A 27,172-nucleotide genomic window follows, 5' to 3' on the forward strand; every position below is an offset into this window, starting at 1 on the left:
TCTTTATCTTCTTCCTCCTCAAAATCATCCTCCAAAGCACTTCTTCTTGGTTCCAACGTCCCAATTGACTCAAGGGTCCATCTGTTTGTATAGAATACATTAGTAAAATCGTTGAATTCCAAAATGGCCTAAACTCAGATAATTAATCAAAAGCTACATGTAATCTTTAAATTCCTATTCTTGCAGCAAACTTATACTAACAAATAAAAGGTACCTTTTCTTAATAATGAGGCATGGCAATGTCACAGAATAGTCCTTGGTCGAAGTTCATCAATGACCTCATCCACATGTGTCAAAGCAAAACCTAGACGAGATATATAAGTTAAACATTTACCTATCGACAATTAATAAATAATTAAAAAAAAATGCTTACGCCCATTGCCTAACTTTTGCCTCGGTTTTCGATAGTCATTGTAAAGTGGCTCAAGATATTGGTACACATCAAGATTATCGTCCCAGCTTAAACGCAGATAGAAGGCACCAAGTACACTAACATATCTCAAGACAAACATAACAAATCAGATAAATGATCCCAACATTTTACTTGTAATCTTCCAAATAAAACAAGGCAACATTTTACTGCTTTTGAGCTCACCGTCACTGTTATAGACAAATCGAATGTGTTTGCCTTCAAAATAAGGAAGTGTCTTCTTTCGCAAAAAAATCTTATTTATACCTTCACATAGTTCATCAACCAATCCTCCTTCCTCCCCATCATGCTCTTCATAATCTGCTTCTTCCTCCTCATTATAATCTTCTTCTTCAATTTCCTCTTCTTCGTCTTCGTCTCGAGTACTAGTATTCACTTGCACAGACCAAACAGAAGCATCATCACATAGTACATTAATATTGTAGTGCTAGATTGGTAGCCTCTCTTAAAACAAAGTTCTTCCTTTGGTTGATTCCTAGACTTGGCTCATAGTTTCCTCACTGGGGTGATCCAAACTTGTTCTGTTTATAGCGCCGTTTATCTGTTGTGCAGGTGAGGCCAGTGGTCGATGTTGCTCCAAGGTTGCATCAATTGGAGCCATATAGAACCAGCCATATAGAACCAGACTCTTTCACTAAAAAGTTCTTTTCGTAAAAAAATACAAGAAAAACAGACCAATGCATTTTTTAAACCTTTTATACAGCAATGCCATAGATATGAAGAAATTGTGCATCACTTAATAGTAGACTAGTAGTTAGAACTTAGAACCCCATAACCTAACAAATAACGTTCATTATTACTTAACCAAATTTGGACAGCTACAGACAAAAGGTATGTCAAAGACCACTTACAGTTCAATGGAAGGCTTATCCTTGCTAGCCTCTGTTAAGAACAAGCCATCGGCAGTTTTTACGCTCTCCAAAGAACCTAAAACAATGTAATCCCGCTAAAAGTGAATATCAAATTAAAATCTCATTTTAAAGCACGAGTTTAACTTTAATGAAATTGCATTATCTGGACAAACCTGAACACTCAACTGATCAAACTAGAAATTAAGTAAATTACACAAATGAAGCAACAAAACTAGAAATTAATCATATCTTACCTTATAATAATACCTCTTCAGATTTACCTAACAAATCGGAAGTATGCTTAAAAACTGTTTCTATCGAATCTTTGTAAGGGCTGCTTTGATGCAACATATACAAATACAAAACCGTCAGTAGTTCTCCAAGCAATCCTACAAAAACATAAGCCGACAACTTCCCCAACTTAGCGGTGGTTGAGTCCAATGAACATGTCAAGAAGAACGGAGGATTAGGAGATAAAATCCCCCAGCCCAATAGCAGTTCAGTTATCCAGATAATAAGAGATAAAACACTTAAATAACAATTAAGTTAGTTAGATAATATAATAAGAGATAAAATCCCACAGCCCGAAGAATCATCCCAACCCACTACAAAACCCCTAGTATAAAGTCATCAAAGACAAAAGTTTTAGACAGGAGACAAAATGAGAGCATCTATTAGATGTTCCATGATAACAAAAAAAAAAAAAAAAAACCAATTAGATAGAAACACCAACATTAACACCATCATTTCTTTCTCTTCTGCCTCATTGCAAGTTGTCGTTTGGTCAACTTTTGTTGTGTCAATGTCCATGTTATCTCCACTATTTTCACCACCATCTCCACCATTATCTTGACCACCCACACTATTTTCACCAACATCTCCACTATTTTCACCCCCACCTCCACTTTGTGAACTTTCTTGAATGATTTGTTTGAATTGGAGAATGTTGTATATCATCTTCTCACGTGCTAACATCCCATGAACATCTTGGGTTCCTCCTATATCCAACGATTCTTTAAGCAACCTTGTCGCTTCTGTTGCAATAAGTTCCTATATATAAAGTAATTTGACAGTCAAATGTATATATATCACAAATATTACTAACATTAGATATATTATAATTTTTGAACACAATGAAATCGAATACGAGTAGGAATAAAAAATAGGGTTAACTAGTATTACCCCCCCACTAGATGAGCCAATTAGGATTTCCCCCCCACTAGATGAGAAATTAGGGTCTCCCCCCTAAATACACACAAAAAAAAAGTCAAAGTGGGTTGACCGAATTTTTTTGTGTGTATTTAGGGGAGACCCTAATTTCCCATAGTGAAGTGGGTGGGGTAATACTAGTTCACCCTAAAAAATATATATACATCTTACCCAATTTTACGGTGGAAGTCTATGAACTTGTGAAAAGTACTTGGATTCTCGTGATCTGAGGATGGCTAATATTGTTGAACCAATCTATGTATCTATTAACGCAATCCGAGGAAGCCACAACACATTCACCACGTTCAAACTTAGACAAAACATGATTATCCCCCGACGTCAACAATCGGGAAAAAGTGTAATGACTCACATTGTATCGCACATTTGCTTTTTTACTACCATATTTAGGTTGAATCGGCCTACCAGGAATCCTTTGAACATATCCAACCTGACGTAGAACTCGGTTAATATTGTAGCCTTCAGCTATATCAAGCACACACAATACGCCATTAAAAAAAGTAACATCGTCTAATGGTCGGATGTCACGAACATCTTTGTAAGGGTCCCAATAAACCTAACACACAAAAATTCATAATTGTTATTCTCTTCCATCATTTTACAAACTAACAAATTATAATAAGAAAGTATTAAACTTATATCCTTAATTCTCTAGCTCATAATAAGTCTATCTCCTCCCGAAGGTAGATCAAAGAAGACACTGTGGCCATTGAAAGTGAGGGATATACCATCCACCGTCTCATACGAGGCATGTCCCTTTTAAAGTCCATATTGATCATGGGAGAATTCTGAAGACGAAAGTGTTCATACACCCAAGCCTACAAAAGTATTTTGTGAACAAATCAAATTTTAAAAATGAGATAACTCCCTACAATAATAAAATACTACTTACTTCCAACAATGTCATACACCCGGCAACTTGTCTCCCATTTCATTGAGATGCTTTTGCCAACTCCCTATATAAATAAGCCAACGCAGCAGCACCCCAAGCATACTTTGAAACATTGTCAACCTCCAGCAACACCTGCAAGTAGGCAACGTGTACACCAACTCCCGACTTGTCATTGAAGATTGTACACCCCAAAAGAAACAACAAATAAGCTCGAACGTCGTCAACAATTTCAGCCATAGCATCTTCGGGCATGTTAGAGAATGTCTTCCTTAACCACTCTAGAGTCACATGCCCTTTTTTCACTTTGGGTACATTTTCAGCCGTCAAACCAAGCCCTTGTATAAGCAATTCTTCTGCTTTTCCTTTATCTAACAAATAGATTCCCTCCACTGGAAGACCTTTGATTGGAATCCCCAAAATTTGGCTGACATCATCGAGAGTAATGGTCATCTCGCCAAATGGGAGATGGAAAGTAGTTGTTTCTTGATGCCATCTCTCACAAAATGCTGAAATCACTACTGCATTGAAGTTCTTCCACGAATACAAGGCTAAGTTTAACAACCCGGTAGCTTCTAGCTTCTTTTGGAAAAGAGGTGGTTCTTTACTTATGTCCCATTGCTTTAGTTTGACGGTATGGTGGTGCAGTTTTAGAATACCCCTTTCCTACAAAATTAAACAAGTTTTTAATTTAATAAATAAATAAATAAATAACACGACTATAAAATGAATTAAGCATAGATGTAAAAAAAAAAAACCTTTCCAGCCCAAATCTTGCGAGCAATATGGTCCTCATAATCGACCAAAACTTGGTTATCTATAGGACCTCCGGAATATATTCCCAATTTAGACTCTCCATCGCTCTCGTTCTCATCAACTTGCTGCAAAATTTCTTCTTGCCCATTAGAAACCGCTATCTCCTCATCATGTTTTTCTTCCAACTCAACATTATCTACTTGCTGCAAATTTTCTTCTTGCCCATTAGAAATCTCTATCTCTTCATCATGTTCTTCTTCCAACTCAACATTCTCGTCTTCTTCAATATGGTCTTCTACAACTATTGCTTTTTTGGTTTTTCGTATTCGATGAGATGTCGTTTGGGGCACCCTAACTGAAGGCTGGCGACTAGAGACAACTTTCCATTTCTTTTTTCGGGGCGGCATGACTATCACTGTAATACGTCAATAGCTAACAATAGTCAAATTTCAATTACAACCCAAACTTTATGATGCAAGACAGACAATGCAAGCTTTAACTATGCCATGAAAAACCGATGATTTTTTTGTAAACTATATATTAATTATAAGCACTCGAAGTCTCTCAATCAAAGACTGTTATTAAATGGCAAGTGATACAACAATCCCAACATCCTCATAATCTTATCCAAAATAATATTCTATTTGTCAAACAGATGTCAGAAAACATCTCACACAAAATTTTCATGAACTAGCTGTGCTATAAATCTCTCTGGCTCAGATGATATTATCACCAATTGGGTTTTCTCTCAGGTTTTACCAAGAAAAGTGATCAAACAAAGCTGTTTGGAATTTATGAATATGTAGTGACCAAACACATAACGCAGCAATCCAATACCATTTTTAAACGAATCAAAGTTCAATGGAATGCACGTAAAAGGGATAAAAACTTTGGAAGTAGCCAAAAAATAATATCTCCAATCTCTGAATATTGCTCAGAGAACATAACTTACTGGAAAACAATGGAAAAACTAAGCTATAATTTTGTCTCCTAGATTCCTTACTAAGCTATAATCCTTACTGAATAGAAAAACTAAGCTATAATCCTTACTGAATAGAAAAACTAAGCTTACTGAATATATAGCTTACTGAATCAATGATTATAACTTGTTTATAGCTTGTTTATATAGCTTACTGAATATAAACAAAACTATAATTTTGTTGAATTGTCTTATGCTCGGAGAACAATAACTTAGTACCTAAAAACATAACTTAATCAAACATAACTACACAAAATTTGAAAAGTATACGCTTCAATTATTTACCTGCATATATTTGGAAAATTCTCTTAATACGAAATTAGAAACTATTCGTGATTTTGTCACACAAAAAGTGTAAATCTCCCACTTGTGTACATTCCTGCTCGCCACTACACCATAACAGGCTATTTGCAACGGTAAAAAACCGTGGCTAATAATTTTCGCAACGCTTTTTAAGCGTTGCAAATATGGCATAGGCAAAGTGTTGGAAATATTTGCAACGGTTAATAAGCGTTGCAAACAGAAATTTCCAACGGTTATTAACCGTTGCAAACAAAAATTTCCAACACTTTTTATAACTATTTTGTTCACAATTTAAAACCTTTGCAACGGTTGTTTGATTTCACAAACGCTTTTTAAGCGTTGGTAATTTGTTAAAAATATTACCAACGGTTCTTAACCGTTGCAAAGTTGTTAGTGAATTTAAAAAAAAAATAATTTAAAAGTCGTTTGTAACGGTTATAAACCGTTGCTGATGAAAAAAAAAATCTCATATATTTTAAACGTGTTCCCTCGTGGAAACTGATACCAGAAATATAGCAGACAGGAACAACGAAATTCAATCATAAAGATGAAGCGAAAACTACATTGGAAAAGAAACACGCTTTCCAAGATGAAACACACATTGGAAAAAAAACACCTTAAAAGCATTCATCAAATTAGATTATAAAGTTACATAACAAAAACAAATTATGGTAAATCTACAAAATGTAGGCAACATAGATGGGACACAAACAGTATCTTTCACTATTGTTAAACGATTTGAATACCCAACACAAAATATCCTCTTGGACAACCCACTGAAAAGAAACCACAACTTAAAAACATCTAAACACTAACCGGGTACTTACTTTATGGGGATCAATTGAAGGCGACAATTAATGACTTACATCTCCGTACAAGTGTTTAAGGTCTACATTTTATTAACACCTACATCCTAGCAATACTCCATGAGAGGATTCTCATCTATATAGCAATGATCCTCTTGCCGTGCCTTTCTAGCTAACACCAATATCTTTCTTTGCGGGATCTTTGGACCTCGAAGTTCATTCACTATTGTACCAAAGATCATAACTTTCAGCCGGGTCGCATCATAACTTTCGAGAGAGAACTAGAACAAGAAAAGTAACCAAAGAAGACTTACAGAATTTACAAGCTTTGAAGCCATAACTTGAGCTGATTTTAATGAGACAAGCCCATCTTCAAAGACTGCCGGCGACCAAAATCGGAAGCTCTTTCATCGACTTCAATAAAGCTTCGCAGTTTGTGACGAGAGGATAGTTTCATCACGACAGCCTGCCTATATAAGATTATATATGCATAATAAGATTCTTTCTTATTATCCTTAGAGCATGAACACGAGAAAATTCCTACCCAAGAGCAGGGAAGGTCATAATAGGCAGCCCCTCAATCCCCATTTGAAGACTTTACAAGTTTAAAGACCCACTCTAAAAGTAGAAACAAAACAAAGCCATTTGCCTTACCAACCAACTCTACATTCATTTCAAACTAGATGAAGAAGAAGGCGATGAACAACAAGCATCATCGCAGTAGAACACTCACCATGTCCTTGTTCTTCTTCCTCCTCTTGCCGGTGCTCCCTTACACAACTGCCCAAGGGAGTCATTCATCCTTAACACCACCTAACAGAGCTTCAAGCCATCCCGGCGATCACCATAGTGGTTCTTGTTGTTGCCTGTGTTATTATCATCGCTTTCTTCTCCTTCTACATCCACCGATTAATGCGCGTGATATTCACATGGACGGTATGGGAAGTGTCCACTTAACCGGAACCCAAAACGGCGCCCGTGGCCTTGATCCTACACTCGTAGGTGCCCGGATTATTGGCGGAGGAAAACCCGGCGACCCGGAAGTCAGCGAATCGGACTCAAGTTTTAATTCAAGTGGTCGATGGTGAGCGTAAGATTTACTTATAAAAGAATATTAAAACTTGAAGTATAACATATTAACATGCATTACAGAAAAAGACAAGTGAAATAATGAGTTATGTTTAAAATAATGAGCTATTTCAAACTTTTTGAACACTGAGTTGATCAATGATCTATCCACTTTTAGTGCAAGCGTGCTCATTGAGAATGAGATTTTAGAAGTCAATGGTTGAATATGAAACTATTCCATCAGATCATGGTACACTTGATTTTACATTTGGGTATCAAACTTAAAAAACAAATCAAGTGGTTCTTTGTTTTTAATACATAGTTGACTTTTGAAGTTGTTAACAGTATTAGAGTTTCTTGTTTTCTGTTTTTCTTCTTTCCATGGGGCCATTTTATTAGAGCATACCAATCAAGAAGTCCATATAACCCAACACAAATAACGTAAATATATTACTATAGTAATAAAGAACCAGCCTACCTCAACACACCAGACTTGACATTGGTTTTTTTGGATTAACGTAAAACTTCTCATATTAAAGGCATAACATGGGAAAACACAAGAACTACTTGACCATTTGTAGCTAAATTTAGGAACTAAATATGGATCACTGTTGTTTTAATGCTTGCCCATACTACTCAAACATTTACAGGTCATAAACAAGAATTTCCATTTCTCTTTGACTCTGACTAGAGTAATGCGGGTTAATCATCAACAAACTCCTAATATCTTCTTAAGATTCTATATTGTCATTCCCTCAGACTGTCTTATATACTAAATAGATAAAACACTATACATGTTAACATTTGAAAGCATTTCCAAAAACAAAAAAGATAGAAACAAACCTATGCAATCCTTCTTCAGTATGTGCATCCAATGACGAAATCACCCGAGGCATTTGCTCTAATACCTATATATAAACAACCTATAATCAACATAAACTATTACGAAGAAAAATTCCAAAGAACACAATTTACACTAACTCATTCACCGGTCAGTATTCCTTATAGTAGGCGTTTTGGCCAACGAGACTTTTTCGAGAGCTTCATTAGCGTGTCTACAAAAAGATATATTAACGCATACGACCACATTAATAAATTAAAGTTAATTATATTTGGTGTGTGGGTTTATTATAGTGTGGACCTGAGAAGGAGAGGATTGTTGCATGAGGTGTAGAAGATTAAAAGTGGATTGAACTGCTTGTGATATGCATGTGATCAGCTACCATTGCTTTTGCTGTCCCATCTCTACCGTTACTTGCATAAGTTGAAACTAATGAGTTTGTAATAAAAGTGTCCGTACAAAATCAACACTTTACTCTTGCATATCTGCTAAAACATTTCCGAGTTTAGCATTTATGTTGTTATTTATCCCTACAAAACTAAAACCGAGGATTGCGTTGTTCCCTTTGAACGCTAAAGAGATAAAGCAAAGAAAGGGAATAGCATTGGAGTTCGTGGACCTATTTTGGCATCCCCGAACTCCCACTACTGAGATTTCAATCTTTTATATTCCCTCGATCTTGGCCTTCCCCATCTCTTTCTTTCTCTTTTCCGATAAGCGGTTTCCCTTCCGCTTTCTTTCCACCTTGGCGGGGCTTGAAAGCCCCAAAGACAAAATCAATCTTAGTTAGATATTGTTCACTTAAATAGCTTCTTCTTTGCTATTACAGATTACAGATTCATCTTTGCTTATATCGCAAGTTCCTCTATCGATGGTTTGGGTGTCCTTAAAAATGCAATAAGGGGTTTGGTTATATGCCTTATCCACATTTTTATATCACAAATCGGGGAGCAGAAGAGATGAATCACACGGGCGAGAGGGAGGTGCTATTTCAGTATCTTACATAATTTCTAGTTGCCCTTTGTTAAGTAGCAGCAAGACCCTTCCTCTCTTAACGGAACAACAAGGAGTTAAGGACTCGAGTCGTGAATCCCGAAAGGAGGGAACTCCAATGAAGAGACCATAGAATGGTATCTTGCTACTTGAAAGCCTAGGGCTAATAGCAAGACAAAGAGATTCGTGGAGAGATGTGTTTGTACTCTATTTATTTCCACATTGCCCCATCATATTTATGATTCCAGTTACCATCGATTGAATGAAAGGGATGGCCAGTAGATGATAGCAAGGCTAAACATATTCGAGATTCTCGATCGATGAGCGGGACGGGGGCAAGCACGCACTACCGGAAGAGTAGACCTCGAGGCGATAGATTCCGGTGCTTGAAGAAACTTACTTGGAGCCTTCCTTCACTCTGAACTAGACTCAACCGAGAGTGCGCCTATGATAGGATCCCCGCTACTAAGGAAAGGACTCTAAGAGACCGACTTGCGATCTAAAGAAAGTGAAATCTGTTGTGTAGTCTTAGGTGTTCTAGGAATTTGAATCTTATTAGGTTATATAGTAAAGAAAGCGGTTCTGATAATGAAAGTCCATTTTTATTGAATGAAATGAAAGAACAAACTTCAAGTGAGAATACTTATAGTGATGATTATAAGAGTGAATCATTTCTTTCTTTAAGTCTCAAACCCTCTTGAGAGTGAGAATGATGATAGTTCTCATTCTTCTAGTGATGATACCGATAGTTCTTATTCTTCTAGTGATGATACTTCTAGTGAGAATCTCGATATTTCAATTCTTTTAGTATATCGGATCGGAGAATTCTAAAAGAATCATAGATTTATAAGAAGTTCATGACTGATCGAGAGGGTCGAAAGTGCTTAGTTCAAGCACTTTCTTATTACTCTAGAAACCCCCATGCAAGCATAGATGCCTACACAGTTTCTCCTTCCAATAAAGACACACCTTTTAACGGGTATATCTCGATCGGTCAAAGTCAAGAGTAATTTGGCGATCAGAAACGCCCAAAGTCTTATAGTGGATAAGCGTTATACGAGGGTCGGATTTGAGTGCGACGAAAGTCACACCCGAAACCACAACCCCGCTACGGGCTCTCAGTTGAACAAGACCATCGGCCCGAACAAGATACGATTTGCCGCAAATTCCACCTAACAGCCACACTCTCGATTGCTTTCGAAGCGTTGGTAGACTTAAGAATCGGTGGTCTAAAATCTAAACCCAATTTGATGACAAGATCATGCAACTGCCATAGAAGACCAAACTTTATTAGATTTTCATCCTTACGGTCAGCCTTCCACAACGTTGCACACATAGGTGCATCAAATAGACTGTCAAGTGATGTATCCGGATCCATGGCAACCATACAATACCATCGAAGATATGCTAGCCACTCTTTCATCCGCCTCGAGTTGTGTGTACTCTTGAAGTATTTGAACTTTCTCGGTAACAAACAACTCATCGGGAGGTACCCTCAAATCTTTTGGTTTGAGTTGATCGAAAGTACCATCTCTTTCAACTTCCAATATATATAAGGATTGAGTGGTCGACCTTGGCCGAACCTCGGGCTGAGATGCCCATGACCCAAAGAGATTTCATCCGCATGCTCCATAAACGCTGGATCTTTCTAGACCTAGGCTTCGAAGCTTGCCCGGTTGTTTATAGCCTCCTCCTCCAATACGGACTAATGTCTTTGAAAGCGTTTGACGGTGGTACTTAAGTCCCAACGCCACTAGCCCGAAAGGGTTATAGAAGTTAAGGAACGCGACGAAGCGGAGCAAGGACTAACGTCTTTACTCATCCCGCAGATCCACAACCGTTTGGCAAACTCTGTAGACCCAGTGTTAGATATCAAAGATTTACCATAAGATATTCCAACATGGAGACGCTCAAGAGTCAAGACATAGATAGCTGCAACCTTTCGGGTCGGCAATCACAACGTCATCTCCTAAGATACCATAAGAAGTAAACCGGACACCGGGATACACCTTTTCACCACCACACCACAAAGTGATGTGATAGAGCAAAGAGAGGCCAAGATGAATAATATCCTAAAGGTTGACCACTAACAAATGAAACGGTCCGAAAGATACCCTTCTTCTTACTTAACGAAAGGAACTTCAAAAATATTTAAGCTAATTACCGACCGCACACTTTCGAAGCAAACGACCTATCGAATAAAGATTGCATAATCTCAAACATAACCTGCAGACGCCAACGGTCAGTGGCAGATGTTCCTTTTAACATAATCTAAGCATAACCTATAAGAAATATGGATGTTCCTTTTAATTGGCTCGATATCTCTGTTGCCTTATTCTGCATCAAAATTTTGTACATAAAATAGAACATATTATTCTTCATTTACAGATGTTGTACATGTTTCTTGAATAAAAAAGGACTAGTCTCACCTTTAATGCAACTAAGTGGTCTTGCCCCACAACATTTTTATCCACACCTATAACACAAACACGCGGAATAAGAAACAGAAACATTCAAAAATAAAGTAGAGGAAAATTCAACAATGAATAAAGTTATTTACCGGGAAGTTGTTCATCTTGGAGTGAGCATCTTGAGGGAGATATTCTTAAAGTAGGAGTGATGGGCTTTGTTACTTTCGCAGGTGGCAATGAGGTTGTGTGAATTCTTTGAAAATGAAATGGTTTAGTATTGATCAAGGAGAGTGAGCTTAATTGGTGGGTGTAGAAATTCAAACTTGTGGTAATTGAGGATTGTAGTAGTGTTCTGGTCTCCATTTTTTTTTTGAGTGAGTGTGTGAGTGTGTTTTCTGTTAGCCAGACTTTCACACAAGATTTCAACGGTTATGACCAACCACAAAAGGTTACAACTTTTTCAAACCATTCCAAATCAACACACATAGCATGAAATGCAAACCTGTTTTGCAAGATTGCAAGCACGATCAGGAGAGTTGAGGATCTCATAATAGAAGACAGAGAAGTTAAGAGTGAGTCCGAGTCGGATCGGGTGAGTTGGAGCGAGTTCAGCCACAGCAATATCCTGCAAAAAAATCAATAATATGAAACCATAACCCTAATTTATCAGATCTGAAATTAATTAATTAAAAAAAAACTTAGAAAATGAACCTGAGCAGCTTTGTAAGCAAAGAGAGTAGATTCAGCAGCTTCTTTACGTTCAACACCTGTTTTAAACTCAGCGAGATAACGATGATAATCACCCTTCATTTTGAGATAAAAGATCTTCGAATCACCAGAAGAAGCAGAAGGAATGAGTCGGGTATCCAGCAAACGAAGAATACCATCACAGATGGATGATAGTTCAGTCTCGATCTTAGATCTGTAATCACGGATGATGTTCACGTGATCTTCATTCCCACGGCTCTCTTCTTTTTGCTCGATGGATGAAATAATACCGCAGTGAGAGAGAGGGAGGAGACCGCGGCGGTGAGAGAGAGAGGAGAGAGACTAAAGTTATCTTTTATATTTCGACCGAAATAATAGAGCTCGATTTTTTTTGTTTCCCTATTTCGCGAAATTTTCAAAATTTTGATTTGTAACGCTTTTAAAACGTTTTTTAAGCGTTGGAAATAAATTAATGAAATTCACCCGAATTAAAGTAACGCTTAACAATATTACCAACACTTATATAGCGTTGGCAACTTACTAACGGTAAATAACCGTTGCAAAGCAAAAAAGGGCTATGTTGCAAATATCCTATTATGGTGTAGTGTGCCTTAGTTTACTCATGATATATACATTTTCCTAACTCTTGACCTAGCAGATGAGGATTTCATACTGATATAGGATTAACATAAAGCATTGATGAACACTGCCAAAAGAGGAATCCACCGTGTGTAGATTAAGAGTGGTGTAAAATACACAACAATAAATAACACTAAAAACAACAATTCAACACCAAAAACAGAATAAAACACATGAAAATAATAATGGGAAAAAAGTAGTTCATAAAAAAGTCATTTTTTTACCGACAAAATGAGCGTTGAAACGATGATATTAACCAGAGAAGAAGAATTAAAGGATAAACAAGTTCTTATTACCTTAAACACTTGGTTTTTTTTTTTTTTTAATTTTAGAGGAGTCGGAAGAAACAGAACAGCGGCGGAAGAGAGTGAAAAGTGAAAAAAGAAAAAAATGTTTTTTGTTTGGGGTTTGCCTTGAGAAAATTTTAAGTTTGGGGTCTGCCTTGAGAAAAAATGGGGTCTGCCTTGAGAAAAAATGGGGTCTGTATATAGTCTTTCCCTTTTTTTTTGTTTTGTGGTAAGGTACGTGCACATACAACGCGTACTTCATTTAAGTTGGGTCTCATGAGGTACAACGTCATTCACATGCTTATGCTAAGTTCATTGCTTTATTTAAGTTTATCATCTATCATCAAGCATTGCCGTGGAAGTGAGTTCAATTCATAATAATGACCAAAGGCCCAGAGTTACAATTCTTTTGATTCATAAATACACACATGCAACTGAATTATTTTAGACATCCAGGTGCCGACTAGTAAAATTGGTAAAACCTTTGGGTGATGATACCAGAAGTCTGGGGCTCGAACCCCGCCAGTATCAAAGAGTTTATGATCTCATTTAAAACAAAGCTTACCAATATATATATATTAGACACCATTGAACAATGACTATTGAACTAGTAGTTGAAAGAAATTTTGTCCATTGCCTCAGTGAGAGCTTACCTCTTCATATTCGACGTAATGAGTTTTAGTTTATGGTGAAGAGAACTGTTGTTTTATGCCTACACCGACCGTTTTACTTTTAAAGATGAATAGCGCCTATGGTATATGGTAGGACAATAAAGTTCTTCTTGGATTTATGCAAAATTGGCATGTCATGATCAATATAAGTTGTAAGTGGAGACGTTGTGAGCCATAATAGTCTTTTAAGCTTGCATAATTGAGACCCAAGCTTGCAGAATTGGCATGTCGTTTGATTTTTGAATCTTTTCTTTATTTTATTTTCGAAACTTCTGACTATTTTGTTTTTGTATAAGGCCTTCTCTTCTCTTTTTACAATTCATCCAATTCTCAACTCGTCAGCTGGGTACGCTTTTTATTGTGTGTAGTAGCGGGTTAGGGATTGATGGCGAAGAAATAAAAAGGCTTTTAGAAATAGGTGAAGGCTTAAGGGGGTAACTAGAGGAAAAATTATCTTTTTGGGGTTTTAACGTTTATTTGGCTATATCGATCTAAAAAATGCCTAAATTCTCTTCTAAAATATGGCATTGTGATCAAGCATATGGACCTGTTATCTCTTTATCCAGACATCCTTGTGTCATCACTCAATAATCATTCAGATGAGACTTTTGGCTAGGTTCTTACAAGATATGGAACTTAACTGTTCTAACCTTGGTCTCGGAAACTCACTACTATATACAATCAAATGCTGATGCATGCCATTCATGAAAAGATGCATAAATTATTGTATGTATATTAGTCTGAGTTCAAAGAACGAATCTTTACTCTATTGCTATAATGAGACCTCTAAACCATTTATTCATCATAGAAAAAGGTGAACAAGACGTTTAGTACTAAACAGAAAAAATATTTTTGGTATTTTTGAAATATTTTAAGAAAGAAAGAAATATAAAAATATACTTAATATATCTAATATAAGAAATGTTATATTATAAATGCCTAGTTTTTGTAGAATGTTACTATACCACCCCCAAACAGAAATATATTTTGTCCTCAAAGTATGAAGAAAAGGAAAGAGAATACCATAGGAACATGAGCAAAACAACAGTAACCTGGACTCTGCTATTCGTTATGAAAATATACCACTCCCAAACAAGTTTGAAGCATTGGTTGATAGATATAGAACAAGATGTACATGGTTTAACTAAAAGGTAAAAACGTAATTATTATAACATGAAATTTTTGGCTTTTTTGAATTTTATTTGTAAAAACATGCATAATGTAGAAATTATGAAAATTTGGGCATGATGTATTTGTATGTCCTTCAGCTCATATACCACAAATCCTTATACATTCCACAAAACACAGGTATACATACATATAATACTAATAAAAACTAGAAGTGCAAAAAGTTAAGACATGTACTAAAACTAAAACAAATATATTTATCTATACGGACATTGGGGAGTTGCCTAGTTAGAATTCGCGCTGGGTAACTAACGACGTCGAGACGAGCTCGAGCTACTCCTATCTCTTCCCTCTCGTCGAGCTCTTTCAGGCGTAGAAGCCTATGGAACAAACTCATCTCGCAACTCCTGAATCATCTAGAGAGTGCTGGCCTGAAAGGTGTTCTGCTCTTGCTGAATTATACTCAACTGCTGATGTAGTTGACGCTGACCCTTGATAAGCCCCCAAAACTGTATTATAAACCCTGTAGAGACATAACATTTTGGTTAATTATGTACTTAATAATCATGAAATAATTGTATTTTTATGCTTTTGTAGGTTTGCGCAACCAACGTAAAAATGAGGATAAAACTGGTATTTAAGCACAGAATAATGGGCCTATGTAAAGCTTTCCAATTTACCTCATGTAAAGCTCAACAAAATCTGCCTAAAGCCTAGGAACTCCAACAGGACGATTCCAAGTCAGAAAGGGATTACATGCACAGAAGCCTCAAACTTCAAAAGCTCATATCTCTTGAACCAGGACTCAATTTCGGCGAGTGAGCTGCTAAGACGATCAGTGCGACGAACTCTACATAAAGGAGAAGGGGAGTTGTAAAAATGCCAGAAGCCTGACCCATCACTATATGCAGCACGTGGACCTACTCTACGGGCCCACATAATTAGATAAGTTATCAAGCAAGTCAAGACAAAATATGTGAATTATTGGCACAAATTGATACCTTACATGACATTAATTAAGTTGACTAGATTTTTAGGTGCTAATAGTGTCAAATTGTGCAAGGTGTCAATTTGTTTGGATTAGAAGATAAGATAGGAGTAAATGTGGGAGGCGGTTTCACGTGGGATGAATGAGAAAATGCTCTCATATGTATTGAATTGGGAGATGGAGCATTAATTCTCACATTCATGCATATTTTATTTTCTAGCTTTTAGTTAAGTTTTCTTGTAATAGTGTTAATGTAGTAGCTATTTTTCCTCTCAATAAAATCTTTTGTTCTTCAAGTAAAATCAGGTCTTTAATTTCTCTTCTTCAATTGTTTTCTTAACTTAGCATAGTTTCAATTTGCACAATCATTTCAATCCCATGAACATGAGCTAAAACCCTACCAAAGAGAGGGTTAATGATGCTCATGTGAGGATCATGCTACGTATTTTTGGAGTCAAGAATAACTACCTAGGAACTTAGGAATTATTTGCCATCCTACCCCAAAATGGTAAAGTCCGGCCAAGTTCAGACCCTTAAATTTGACTGGTTGATGTAGAATGAAACTAGGAGTTGAAAGGATATTTCAGAGATGAAATATTAGTTCAATTCCTTATGCTAGTAAGATAGACTCAGAGATGAGTACATCTTTATAGGGATTTGATATGGTAGTGATCTGTTTCTAAAAGACTTGTAGCTAGACTTTGCATGTGTAGGATTAATCTCTTTCCTTTCTCTCTCTCTAGTTTTGTTGTTTAAACAGCTAAAGTCCATTTTTTTTACCTTGTCTTGCATATTAAGTTATCGTAGGAAGTAAAAATTAAAAGTTCAAAACAAAAATCCTTCTCACTAGTTCCCTTTAAATCTATTTCAATTGTGACCTTAGCCTAGTATTTAGGTTGGACGAAACCCTTACTTTAAGCTTATGCAAAAGATACGTGAGTAAGGAAAAGAAATATCGAAGATTTGTATGTTTCTAGTCATTTGGAATTCATACCAATAAATCTATAAAAGTGCAAACATCAAATGGCGCCGCTGCCATCCTAAAGACGCAAGGACCATACATTACAAGCTGGAATAGGACCAAGAGGAATCCTCCCTCTCCTACCCCTCCATTGTTTTTTCATTTTTCTTGTTTTGTTTATTTTCATTTTTATTTTCTTCTTGTTTTGCTACTGATCATGTACTGTTATTTTGTTTCACATACATGTACCTTTGACTCGAACCTGCAATAGTTAGCTACAAAACTATATAAGCTCACTGTAAAAAAAATAAAAAAATAAAAAAATTAGAGCTTTATAAGTGCAGATTTCAGTGAAAGAACAACCTGTTCTTTGTCACTCCAGTATTGGGTTGAGTTCATGACATCTGTATTGGCTTCTTCCAAGACCATCAGGACTTCATAGTGTTCATGTTGAGTGAAACGAACGTTTCCTTTCTTAGGCGGAGTTGTGGGACGCTCATAGGTTCTACGCTTTTTTTTTTTTTTTTTTTAAAATTGTCTATGCTATGATACGTATCGTATATATGCATGTTATGTTTGTATCTATGTAATATGTGTTTTGTTTAAACATATAGATATATTAGCATGTTAGAATATTGTTCCATGTTTAGCATATATATTACCTTATGAGTGATTTAACATTGCTTAATACCATCTCTATACACTTAAGTGGTATATCTGCCTGTTATATAAATATATATTAATGTGGATATATCGACTATCATGCAAAGATTCGCTATGCAGACAGATATATAAATTAAACCGCAAAGATATTCCATTGATATATATATATATATAATAAAATGGATGGATTATATTTACATGTTTGCATACATAACTTTGGTATTTTGGCCATAACTTTGGCTACGCGTATGACCTCAATTCGGAAAGATCTCAACGACGCGTACGCTGTCACCACCGAGCTACGCTCCGTAGTAGCTGTTTGCGAGGTCAAAATCCACTGTTTTCCCTTCCAAATTCATCATTTTAGAAAACTGTCTTGTTTAATAAGTTGATTTTATCATGAAAGAGGAGAACATTCTAACAAGGGTTAAAATTTGAGTTGGGTAAGTTGTTTCTAAACCCTTCGAGGTGAAGCTGCTCTCTATATGACATTCGCAATCTCACTGAGTATTGATGAAATCAAATTATTATGCAAAATACGAGTAGTATATTAGTCTATATATAATACGTTGCCTGTTTAGTTTTTATGTATATGTTATGTCTATGCTTATCAGTATATACGTATGAGTAGTTTCAATTTGCCTGTTAGTGTAGATATACGTATACGTAATATATATTTGCCTATTAGCCTCCATATACGTATTATTGGTGCATATTTGCCTGTTCATATAGAAATATTTATAGATGATACATCTTTGCCTATTAGTATTTATATACGTCTAAGTAGAATATTTAGGTTTTACGATAAATCTCCCTGAGTGCATAATCAGGTCTATAAAAACTCCTCGCCAGCGAGAGAACTCATAAAACCTCCCTATTTTTTTCAAAAACAAAACCACAACTTAAATGGACACAGATACCCCCTAACTTAGCTCTTGAGCTCTTGAACAGAGAACCAGGTTCTCATTTTTTCTTCCGTCCTTTTTTCTATTGAAAAATAAAAAGAAATAATAAACCCAATACAAATATCTAACTTTTTTCTTGCAAAAAATTTCAAAAAATAAAAATAAAAACTGAAAATGAAGATAAAGTAAAAATACTTGTTTCTCCACACAAAAAGAAAAGTCTAAACTAAAATACCACAAAAGCCTCTGTTTTTTTTAAGAAATGTGTGGTTTTGCAAAGCAAAAAACTAAATAATCCAAAATTTGTTTGAAAAATCATACTTGTTTTTACATAATACACTATAATTACTGTTTCGCATATTGAAAAATATATGCAAAAATAATTTTACATAGTTAAAATGCCAAGTAAAAATACATTTTCATTCGAAATTACTATGTGAAAATCAATTTGGCATAGTCAAATTTTCATGCAAAAATAAATTTGCATAGTCGATTTGATATAGTCAATTTGCTACGCAAAAATGAATTTACATATCAAAATATTATGCAAAACTAAATTTGCATAGTCAAATTTCTATGCAAAAATAAATTTACATATCGAAATGCTATGCAAAACTAAATTTGCATAGTCAAATTTCTATGCAAAAATAAATTTACATAGTCAACTTGCTATATGGATTTTTTTGCACATTGAAACGTCCATTTATAAGACCGGAAAAGAAATAAATCAATTGAAAGAAAATCAAATTTTGACGAAAAGTTGAAAACTAATCCACCAGAGAGAAACAAAGAAGAGTGAAAGCAAACATATCTAAATCCACCAGTTGAAAAGATAAATTTGCACTAATCTTTTTCAATACACATGAAGTTGAATTGAAAAAAAAAAAAATGATTCCACCCCTCCAATTCCGTTATTTTTCATTCAAAAAACAAGTTGAAGAGATGAATGAGTTGATTCAAGATCAAATCTTCCAATAAACCAAACTCCTCTATAGTATAACCATACGTGATTTTTGAATCGTAAATGAAAATTTTCTGAAAAGACCTTTCAAAATTGAACATAATAGAAGAGAAAGTAAAGAAATTAAATTTATTGAACGAGAAACAATGAGTGAAAATGGGTTTTTTTTTTCTTCAAAGGGTAAAAGGGGGAGAGAAAAAATAAGAAGATAAACAAAAGAGATCGTGATTTTTTTTTTCTCAAAAACAGGGAGATTATTTAACGCAGCATGAATTATAGGGATGTTATGTGGTGCGGGCCGAACTGGAGGGTTTTTTATGTACCCAGATCAGAATCAGGGAGGTGAGACCCATTTCTTGGTAGAATATTTGCACATCTACAGTCTCTAGCTACATTTGAGTATATTATCTTTGCATGATTAGATTTTATATGCCTATTTAGTAATTTTAATTAACTTTAAAAAAAAAATTAGGACCGTGCATAAATTTTAATAATAATATTATTATTATTAATATTTTGCGGCTTTATCCTATGCATAAATTTTAAATAACTTAAAAAAAAATCACATAAATCCTAAACATATTCCAATGGTGTCTAGGAAACTTGAAAGATTGAAGTTACTTAATTAGGACCATGCTTGCACGGAAAACCTCCCTCATATCTTTTATGTGACCTGACTGTTAGTTTATGCACACATATTCCTAACTTCACTGCTACGTTAGTAGCAGCTTAGGCCTATATTGTTCACTTCTAATGCTTAAGAAAATAATAAAATTAAAGTAATAATAAGTTCCTTTTGTGCATCATATTTAATTTTATGCTTGCATGAGATTAAGGTCTGGTAATAGTAAAGAATTTGAATATACTTATCGTAGGAGAAAATACGATAGGCAATTGTGTAAGTTTTCACCTCAATAAAGTTCTTCATCTGTTAATAAAAATCATCAAGATCCCTTGTCACCATTAACTTCATTTGTTATGGCTGACGAAACTCTACCAACTGAGAAGCCCCTTTCGGACTTCTATACTGCCTTACAGGAAGGACCTTCTTCCTACATCAAACTCGAGGATATTGCCGGTGATTTTCAAATCCCGCCTAACGTTTTTGGATTGTTACCTGTTTATCATGGTTTAGACCATGAGAAACCGTACAATCACCTTTGTCGGATTCAAAAAGTTGCCACCACATTTCACCATCCATCCGTCTCTACCGAACAAGTCTTACTAAGGTTGTTTCCTTTCACTTTAGTTGATAAAGCTTCAGTTTGGCTAGCACGACAACAGCCACAATCCATGGAAACATGGAATAAAGTTGTGCAAGCTTTCATGTTACAATTTTACACACAGAAGAAAACTACTGAAATGCTTCAGAAAATTCAATTCTTTCGCCAAGATCCCCATGAATCCTTTACAGAAGCATGGAGTCGATTTACTGATCTTCTTTTAGAATGTCCCTATCATCAGCTCGACACTGCTGTCCTTGTTCGTTCATTCTTTAATGGACTTTCCGATCATAAAAAAGAAACACTTGATATAATGAACGGTGGTTGCTTTATGGACAAAGGAGCTACTGAGGCATACAATTTTCTTGAAAAACAAGCAACGAGAGGTACACATTAGGGTAACACTGATTCTTCTAGATCATCTAAGGACATTGTTACAAATGCTACATCTATTTTTTAGGTAAAACCATATCCCGAATTAAAAAATCTGATAGAATCCCTGACTAAAAAAGTAGATGCCCTTGTAGTTCAAGTGAACGATAAACTCCCAAAATAGATCATGAACGTCAACACCTCCCCATGTATTCTTTGTTTAAGTCCTGACCATCCTAATGCTTATTGTCCCTTGTTATATGCCTCCTCTTCCCAACCATCAGAAGAGGCTTGTGCGTTCAACATTCCTAATGCACCTTGGAGACAGAATCCGAATTTCGTTTGGCGCCAAAACACCTAATAGATGGCTCCTCCAGGTTTCGCAAGTCCATCTATTCGACCATCCCCCAACTATATTCCATACCGTCAAGGAAATAATTAGCATATCAACAAAGTCAAAATCAGTTTCCAAGTAATTCCAATTCTAATTATCAAAACAACCGCAGCCTTGTTCCAGCAAATCCTAGTTACAGCTATAATCCTCAACTTCTCAGCAATAATCGTGAACTAGTTCTTGCTGCACCACCTGTGCAAATTGCTACTAATAAGACGAGTGAGACTTTCTTGGCTTACATGAACCAACAATCTCAAATACTGACATCTATCCAACAATCGCTTCAACAATTAGCGCATGAAAATAGTCAGAAAGGCGTGTTTCCTAGACAAGTAGTTCCAAACCCTACGCCAGCTAACACTGCCTTTGAACTCACCAATACACCTAGTACAAATACTCCAAACCAAGGTGAGGTGAATTATAACACCCCGCTTTTATTTATTTAGTTATATATATATTTACTAGTACAATAATAATAATAATAGACAAAAATAAAAAGGATAAAGATTAGAAAGAGATAGGGTAAAGAGGATAAACCCTATTCCCTATTTTTCGGGGGTTTTGAAAAAAAAGGAGTTTACACGGAGAGTTTTAACAGAGAGAGGGAGTTTTACACAGAGTGAAAAAGAGAGAAAGGCAAAGATTATTGGGATTGCTTTCTGATGATGTTGGGTGACATTTTTCGTTTTCAAGTTTATATTCATTCATATTACTCGTAAACACAACAGAGGTGAGTAGATATTTTATTATCATTAACTGAACTATTGGATTTTTACGTGGCTTATAGCCTATTTAAACTTCTGTCAAAAATATTTGTTTTTCCATTTTGTTCTGCTTATTCTCAAACTATTCTGCGTACTGTTAAAACCAAGCTATATTGATAAACAGATTTGACTACTAATCATTTTTTTTAATTAGTTATACACTGTTGATATAAACTGTTATTATTAGAGTTGTTGATTTGGGGGTTTAAATATTTGAATGGGTTGATTTTTATTTGATTGATTGTATTGGATTGTGTTGTTGGGTGAACTGTGGTTGTTGAATGTTAATTTGGTTGCTTAATGGTATGGGTGTTGTTGAAGCTCCGAAGGGGGCGTTAATGGCGTCGAGAGATCGATTTTTGAGGAGTGGTGGAATGGGGTTTTGATTGTATCAAAAGTTTGGGTTTTTGAGGGGGAGTAAAACCGAATGGTTTTTTTGTGGACCAGGTCAGTTGAGTTTAAGTGGACCGGATTCTATTAATTTAGATGGGCTTTGGGTTAGAGTTTGTTTTTGGGCCGAATCAATAGCTGGGCTTGAGTGTTTTAAATTTTAGATTTCACTTTTGGACTTAAGTTTTAGACTTTGGGCCTTAGTCTTTGGGTTTTTGGGTTAGATGAGTTTAAGACTGGTTGAATGATGTTGACCTGGGTTGACTTTGACTAGTTGACCAAGTTTGACTTTTAACTCGGATTATGATTTGGTCTATTAGGATAAGTCTAGGGCTATTAGCGTACTTGGCTTTGGCTAAGACCTTTATATATATACGTGTGTACGTGTATTAACTATTATGTGATATTTCAGTCTTTTATGATATACGACGCTATGACACTTAGACATCAATATAATTAATAATGCATAAATAATAATACATGAAACAAGATACTCCTCCGTTCTCTGAAATAATAACTCAGGTATTCATTGAATGTACATGAATGACTAGATTGTTTGGACTGCCCTAGAGAGGAACTAAGGTATTCACCTTGCAGGTTAGTTGTATTCCTTGAGTGTTCGAGAATGTAGGGTTGGGTATTTCTTGAATGTGGCGGGAATGACCTAGGGCATTCATTGAATGTGCCATGAATGACCTATTAGTGATATGATAGGTATTCCTTAAATGTGGCGGAAATGACCCAAGGCATTCATTGAATGTTCCATGAATGACCTGATATATTTTGTTTTGCCCAAAAGAGGCTTTGTGTATGTGTATGGAAAGCCCAGAGATGGTTGTGACTCACAAGTTATGAGTTTACAAGATGAAAATATGTTTCCTGGAGGCGATATCCCTGCTTGGGACATATGTCTTGTAGTGGTACTCGGTGTGAGTGAGGCACACGAATATGTGTGATTTGGCAAATGTGTGAAGTGCAAATCATGGAGTAGGAACTAAAGGTTGGGTTGTGTCTTTTAATAAATGAGTCAACGAGATAATTAATAAGCAAAGTAAATATTGATTTTACGTGTGATGGAGTTATTGCATATGATGCATATGATGTATATGATTTCTTATAAGAAATGTTTATGTGGTTTGTGTGAGTTGATACTCACGAGGGATGAATGTACTCCCATGTTGTGACTTTTTCCTCGTTCTCATAAGTAGATGAGTGATATTAAAGTAAAACATTGATTTTACATGTGACTGAGTTATTACATATGAATATTTAGGTATTATGATGTACATGATTTCTTACAAGGAAATGTATACATGGTTTGTGTGAGTTGATACTCACGAGGGATAAATGTACTCCCTAGTTGTAATATAATCCCTCGTTCTCATCAGTAGACGAATGATTTTTAAGAGAAATATTGGCTTTAAGTATGAGCGAGTTGTTGGATACGATTGGTGATATATTATGATTTGATGCATATAATTTCTTTCGAAGGAATGTGAATATGGTTAGCGTGATATGATGGATATGGTGGTGTGATATGAATGTTAGTTAATATTGGTGATATATTATGATATGATGGATATGGTGGTGTGATATGAATGTTAATTAATATTAGTGATATATTATGATATAATGGATATGGTGGTGTGACATGAATGTTAATATTGGCGATATATTATGCCAGATTATATATACCCATGATGGTTACATTGAGAGTGAAATAGATGTATACTATAAATGATTACATTTGGGAAATCTAACTTTGTTTTGTAGGAGGGTAGGACTTATTATTAACTTTTTATGCAGAGACGTTGTCCTACCCTAAGACGACGTGCTGGCTTAAAGGTGAAGTGTATCAAACTCATATTTAAATAAGTTATCATATGTGCTTGTAATAAGTTGAATGTAAGTGGAAATTATATTGTGAGTTATTTTGGAAAGTGAGCATGATGAATAATGTTATCTGAGATTTCTTGGAAATGTATATTGGGGGTTGAAATTTTACTTGGGAAGAAATTGCATGCCGTTTTGAGAATACGGAACTAATTTGTCTTCCAAGTTGAAATGATTGAATAGTATATTTCTTTAGTCGAAAGATATGAACGAATTGCTATTTTATATTTAGTCTTACTCATACCAGCAAATTCAATTTGCTGACCCATGTTTGCTTTGTTTTGCAACGTTGGTGTGTTCTTGGAAACATAGATGGTGGAGTGCAATAGATGAGGACACGTGATTTGGAGTTGCTCTTGGAGTCTTCTGGTTTAAGTTTTTCTAAAGTGTACAGTTTTGTTTTGAGACAGATGTAATAGAGTTGGTTAGTTTCTTTGTAGTTTAATAATGTGATGAAGAGTTGTTCCTTTTAGTTTTCTTTTGATTTCAGTTTTTTTTATATCGTGTTTGATAACAGGGTATTGGGTTTTGTTTCACCCCGGGTTTCCAGATGTTTGAGATATTTATATTTCAAATATTCACTTTGTAATTGTTTAGAAATTCGGGCTATGACATATTGAATATCATTGTTTTAAATATTGTCTGGAAATTTGGGGTGTGACATGAATGCAATCATTACTATTAGATCTGGCAAAACCGTAGATAATCAAATACGTATGCCAGATGATCAGCCAAAGGTAACTGAAACTTCCAATGAATCTATTTAAGAGAATGAACCTACGCTGGTAGCACCAATTCCAACCACGTCACCAACTCAAAAATTGAGAAACGAGCAAGCGGATCCCTATGCCAAATTCCGGCCTAAGGCATCGTTTCCTGCTCATTTGGAAAAAGAAATAAACCCAACAAAAATTTTGATGAAATTTGAGAAACGTTTAAGAATTTGACAGTCAACTTACCTTTTCTCGGTGCCCTCAAACAATTGCCAAAATATGCAAAGTTTTTGAAAGATATGTGCACCACAAAATGGAGAACAAATGTTCCTCAACAAGCGTTCATCACCGAACAGTTCATTTCCATTACTGAATCCAATGGAATTGTCAAATACAAGGACCCTGGTAGACCAACCGTTCCATGCATATTGGGTGACAAATATACTGCTACTGCATTAATAGACCTAGGCCCTAGTGTGAACTTACTTCCATATTACCTATTCAAATGGCTAGGTCTTCATGAGCTTAAACCTACCACCATGACTCTGCAGTTAGCCAATCGTTCCATTAAGTAGCCAAAGAGAATTGTGGAAAACGTCATCGTAAAAGTCCAAGATTTTTACTATCCTGTCGATTTTGTCATTCTGGATACAGAAGTTGCCTGTGACTCCATTCCTATCATCTTAGGGCATCTTTTCCTCGCAACTGCTAATGCCCTCATAAATTGTAGGGATGGTTCCATGACTATGTTCTTTGGAAATCTTTCAGTCGAGGTAAATGTGTTCAAGTTAATGAAACAAATTCCAGAGGCTGACATTAATGGTGAGGTTAACATAGTTGACAGCCTTGTGCAAGAGTATTTAAGAAACTCTTTTCTTGACGATGAAGTACACCAATTTCTTTCCTTTAGTGTTTCCTTTGGCGTTAGTAGAGTCAATACCACTATTTGACCCTACTATCGTGATGTCGACTGATTTGGAAGAACATCAATCTGTTTTCTCTGTAGAAAACGATTTTCCTCAAGAATCTTTGATACCCACTCCTCCAACCCCTGACTTAAAACCTCTTCTTTTGGATTTAAAATACGTACATCTTGATCCAGAAGGTAGTCACCCAATTATCATATCATCAAAATTGACTGACGATCAAGAATCCCGTTTAATTAATGTCATTCAACAACACCGTTCTACTATTGGATGATCTCTCGATGATATTAATGGCATTGACCCTAGTGTGTGCACCTATCACATACATCTTGAAGAAAATGCAAAAACGTCGCATGAACTGGAGCGTTGTCTAAACCCAGCCATGAAGGATGTGGTAAGGGAGGGAGTTTTAAGGTTATTCGATGCAGGTATTATATACCCTATCTCTGATAGTGTTTGGGTAAGTCCAGTCCACGTTGTTCCCAAGAAGTCTGGCATTACAGTTGTGTGCAATGATAAAGATGAATGCATCTCCACTTGTATCCCAGTAAAATGGAGATTATGCATTGACTATCATAAACTTAATACGGTCACTCGTAAGGATCACTTCCTACTTCCCTTCATCGACCAGATGCTTGAACATTTTGCGGGTCATGCATATTACTAATTTTTTATGGATATTCAGGCTATTTTCAAATTATAATCGATCCAACTGATCAAGAAAAAACAATGTTCACCTGTCGTTTTGGCACCTTTGTGTATAAACGAATGCCTTTCGGCCTTTGCAATGCCCCTGGTACATTCCAACGCTATATGCTTCACATTTTTCAGTGATATGGTTGAATGTTTTATGGAAGTCTTCATGGATGATTTCTCAATATATGGTAATTCATTTGATAGATGCCTATCAAATCTTTCAAAGGTTTTTGTGCGTTGTCAAGAGAAAAATCTTATCTTTAATTGGGAAAAATGTTATTTTATGGTTACAAAAGGCATCGTTCTAGGACATATTGCTTCAAAGGACGGAATAGA

At 35.7% G+C, this 27,172-nt stretch overlaps 1 protein-coding gene across 1 annotated transcript; it reads right to left on the reverse strand.

Annotated features, from left to right (window-relative positions):
- Positions 1-8,479: 8,479 nt before the first annotated feature.
- On the reverse strand, positions 8,480-12,577 carry LOC147497595 (14-3-3-like protein). Its single transcript, XM_086560023.1, has 4 exons — positions 12,266-12,577; positions 12,057-12,179; positions 11,573-11,619; positions 8,480-8,554 (listed from the first exon to the last, which is right to left on the reverse strand). The coding sequence occupies exons 1-3, from the start codon at positions 12,362-12,364 to the stop codon at positions 11,584-11,586; spliced, it is 258 nt and encodes an 85-aa protein (XP_086416149.1). The 5' UTR covers positions 12,365-12,577; the 3' UTR covers positions 8,480-8,554; positions 11,573-11,583.
- Between the last annotated feature and the right edge of the window lie 14,595 nt (positions 12,578-27,172).

The sequence above is a fragment of the Coptis chinensis genome, chromosome 5, assembly GCF_015680905.1.
Source record: "Coptis chinensis isolate HL-2020 chromosome 5, ASM1568090v1, whole genome shotgun sequence".
NCBI lineage: Eukaryota > Viridiplantae > Streptophyta > Magnoliopsida > Ranunculales > Ranunculaceae > Coptis > Coptis chinensis.

Coding starts and splice junctions, on each gene's coding strand:
- LOC147497595 (XM_086560023.1), bottom strand. CDS start 12,364: ATGAAGGGTGATTATCATCGTTATCTCGCTGAGTTTAAAACAGGTGTT. Junction 12,180..12,265: donor TTGCTTACAAAGCTGCTCAG/GTTCATTTTCTA, acceptor ATTTTTTTGCAG/GATATTGCTGTGGCTGAACT. Junction 11,620..12,056: donor CTTGCAATCTTGCAAAACAG/GTTTGCATTTCA, acceptor TTTGTGTTATAG/GTGTGGATAAAAATGTTGTG.